This window comes from Zea mays, chromosome 4, assembly GCF_902167145.1.
Source record: "Zea mays cultivar B73 chromosome 4, Zm-B73-REFERENCE-NAM-5.0, whole genome shotgun sequence".
Lineage (NCBI taxonomy): Eukaryota > Viridiplantae > Streptophyta > Magnoliopsida > Poales > Poaceae > Zea > Zea mays.
In genome coordinates, this window is record NC_050099.1 from 19,205,297 (window position 1) to 19,209,469 (window position 4,173).

The window sequence follows — 4,173 nt, forward strand, 5'->3', positions numbered from 1 at the left end:
AATTATATTTTCATCCTACGTTCACCGCCTATTTGATGTTGTAAATCCCTGCAATTCGATCTCTCAGCAACTTCGATCAAACCTAAGATATGCTTTGGCTCTTTAAGAAAATTAGAATGCCTTGTAATTTAAAACCGAGGGAATAGTTGCTGAGGGTGATGCGACTTTGAAAATAGAAGCGGCCTTTGGAAAAAGAAAGGAAAAAACAACAACAAATTGAACCAACCTTTGAAAAGCTGACCAAATTAATTGAATACGATTATTAGCGGATCTGGCAAAAAAGAATTCCAGAACTTGAGACCATGATAATAAAAAAACATGACATATGTATTATTAATGGCCATCTATCAGAAGCATGCTCATAAGGGATTAATTGGATATACTGTATCTGGACTCGAGGATGTCGTTGATAAAGTAGTAGCTAAATAAATCAACATACAGCTAGCAAGCAGATGGAGATGAACATGTAAATGTATATAGTAGTATATGCCTCCGCACCACGCAGTACCTAATCCAGCCACCCAGATTGATGTCAAATAAAGCCAGGCCGGGCCGGGCCGCCGCGCGCCAGCAGCTAGCCTCGCTCAGCCCGGCGGCGACGACGGGCGACTAGCTAGCCGAGGTAAATGTGGACGCCGACGGCGAGGAGGAAGATGGCGAGGAGGGCGAAGTAGATGACGGCGTGGATGAGGATGGAGAGGCCGCTGGTCTGGAAGTTGCCGAACTCGATGATCCGGCCCTTGCCGGGGATCTGGAAGAGCAGGCCCGGGGAGAGCAGGATGAAGAGCACCAGCCCGATCAGCACCGGCCCCCAGTCCGCCATGCCGAGATCGATCGGTCGGTCGATGAGCGAAGCACAGCACACTCTCGGCAGCTCTGTGGCGCGGTGGTGGTGGGTGGTGGTGTGTGCTAGGCTGCTATAGCTACCTCTTGCTCCTCTTGTTGGTTCGGTGTGGTAGGGAGAGTGTTGTAGGACCAGTGGAGAGAACGTGCGTTGCGTGACGCGATATATAGCGTAGTGGCATTTTGCTGAGGGCCGAACGGATGGAAGGTTGGGTTCATCTGACTCATGTTGTCTGTCCATGCTGCGTGGGTAATGCTGGTGTGGGTGGCTTCTCGCTTGCCCCTGTCGATTAAAGCCGCGTGGTTTATTTTCTTTAGGACTAATTTGATGACAAGAGAATTAAGGTCTTGTTCGTTGGTGCCGAATTAATGGGTCGAAACAATTCCTAACCGTTACTAGCTTACTTGGACCTTTCGTTCACCGTTAAAATTCCATCATCAGGGAAGCAAGATAGATGTATGTGACACTTGTCACGTCTCTCTCTGACGCAGACATAGTGACTAACTAAATCGAATGTGTTCAGTAGGGTCGAGATGATGGATTTTTGGTTTATCACGGTAGTGATAAATAGCGCTACCACACACTCACGCGCACAACTCCTAAACACTGTCCAGCAAAATAACGTCTAACTTTCATAAATTGTGACACAAAGGAGAAACTATGAACTTTCATAAATAGGGTCACTTTTCTCCCCTTTTTAGGTGCTACCTTTTGGTGATACGTGTGACTGTATATCCTTCTCAATGTTGAGTGAGCCTGTTCTCTTGTCTTTAATCAGTACCAACTTTTACTTATTATATAATGTCTTTGTCTTTATAAATTACAGCTGTATCAGTCCGAACAACGGATTTGAATACGAATCCAACAACCTAAGTTTTCCAAGTAATACATCGTTATCTTCTACCAAGTGTGACCTTGTCAATTGCATGGTGGTTTTACGTGGGTCGAAAGAGAGGTGTCACATCAGTCATCCTAGTTCGTCTTTTTCCCATGGAATCGGCTTTCAGGTGCATTATAGTCCCTTTCAATCTAGCAACCAACGAAAGGCGCTTCTTTTCATTTTGATTCCATTCACCTAACCTGTACAGCACAACCACTATTTACTATTGAATTCTCGCTGTTTTACTTTTTATTAATCTAAGACTCCTAAGTTCTCTTAAGTTTTAACCTCCAAATCTCTCTCTCTCTCTCTCTCTTTATATATATATATATATATATATATATATATATATATATATATATATATATATATATATATATATATATATATATATATATATATATATATACACACACACACGAGCCAAGCCTGGTCGCATCGAATGGGCCGATCCAGGCGGCCCGTATTTATGCACTGCATTTACGCAAGTGTAATAGTTAGTACAGAAATGCGTAACCAAACGTGGGCCATTTGTCCGAACGTGGGCCGGTGACGTGTAACCCGAAAATTGGGGAAGCACATTTAAACAGACAATTACGATATCATAAATCTATGTATAAATTGCATAACTGGCTGTTACGCCCACCATCAGCGCGCCCACGATCCTAGAATTCAGCGGATAAAGGATATGCGCCATGAATATCGCGTCCACGATAATGGATATGCGCATGATCAAGAGGAAATATTCATAGGCTTCCAAAAAAGGTAGACAGTACGAATCATTGGTTAGGGCGTGGCTGGCTGAAGGGCGTAACCTGATCTGGAAGATGGCGGCGCCACGGGGAAACGAGTCAATCAGTGAGTATACGACACCGACATCAGTTCATCGAACAAATCCATGCTTGGATATCGTAACAATGGTGCAGGAAGAACAACAAGGAGAGAACCAGTTTACCTCAGATGCAAGTGCGCATATGCAAACAACTATTGCTGTAGAGGCAATTACTCCACCAGCAGCTTTGAGGGCCCCGGGAGTTGATGATCAGACCACATTTGAGGCATCGAGGATGACAGTGAATCAAGGAGGACAACACCTTAATACTATGCGTACTATTGGTGAGCATGAACAGGACACACAAGTGATTCTGCAGAGACATGTAAGTACTATTTAACTGATTTGGATTTTCAGTATTGTAGGTTAAATTGTATACGATAGAATGCAGCTAGATGGTGTGAAAAATGTTATATTCTGCATACAATGTAAAATTATGTAGGACACCATACATGATACAATTTATGGAATATATGAACATACATATATATTTTATTATTTTGCACAGGAAGTTACAATTGATCCAAGGTTGGTACCTAAAGTTGGTATGACATTCAGTGGTGTGGATGAAGCATATAAATTTTATAGTAGGTATGCGTATGAAGTTGGATTTCCATTAAAAGAGTATAGGGAACGGAAAAATTGTAAGTGGTTGAATTGCTCGATGGAAGGCAAGAGTGCAGTAAGGGGAATATCAAACCCAAAAGTACGTAATACCAGCTCGAAGCGGACACAATGCAATGCCGGTATGAAACTTAAAAAAATTTATGATAATGCAAAAGAGACAGTTATATCAGTGCGTATTGATCTGTTGCACTTGGATCATAATCATGAATTTTTTAAGAAGGATACCGAAAAGAATCAATTACAATGCAATAAGACGCATGATCCTGAATACATGGAGTTCATAAGTTCAATGCAGGAGAGTCGAATCCCGCAACATTGTATTATGGATTATGTATCAGAAATGCACGGTGGTCCTGAGAGTGTGCCTGTAACAGCACAGGACATGTATAACCTGTAAGTTTATAATATGTTTAGATTGTTATTCAGAATTGAATTTTGCAAAAATGTTGGTTTCGCCTAATGCTAAATGTTGACAATAATTTCAGGAAAAAGGTAAAGCAACGAGAAAGAAATGCAAATGATGTGGCAAAGCTACTATCTTTTTTTTGCATCATGCAAAAAGGATAATCCACAATTTTTCTCTGACTTCCAATTGGATAAAGAAGGAAAGATTTTGAGCATATTTTGGTCACATGCAAGCCAGCAAGGGGATTACATGGATTTTGGTGATGCAGTTACATTTGACACAACACATAAGACTAATCTGTATGAAAAACCACTAGGTATGTTTGTTGGTTCAAATCACCACCTCCATTGCACTATATTTGCTTTCGCATTGTTGGGGGATGAAACTGTTGATACATTTGAATGGGTATTCAATGCCTTCAAAACATGCATGGGAACTGAAGGGCCACGAGTGATGCTGACAGGTACGACTGATAATAATGAAGGAAATGTATATACATAAAATATGTCTTAAATTTGATCTTATTTTCTTTATCACATGGAATAAGATTCATACAATTTTGTCATATATGATTGCAGATCAAG

At 41.2% G+C, this 4,173-nt stretch overlaps 1 protein-coding gene across 1 annotated transcript; it reads right to left on the bottom strand.

Moving 5' to 3' along the window:
* Positions 1 to 309: 309 nt before the first annotated feature.
* LOC100277266 (uncharacterized) lies at positions 310 to 970 on the bottom strand. The gene has a single exon (NM_001320299.1). It carries the CDS (start codon positions 821 to 823, stop codon positions 614 to 616), a length of 210 nt encoding a protein of 69 aa, NP_001307228.1. The 5' UTR covers positions 824 to 970; the 3' UTR covers positions 310 to 613.
* Positions 971 to 4,173: the final 3,203 nt, after the last annotated feature.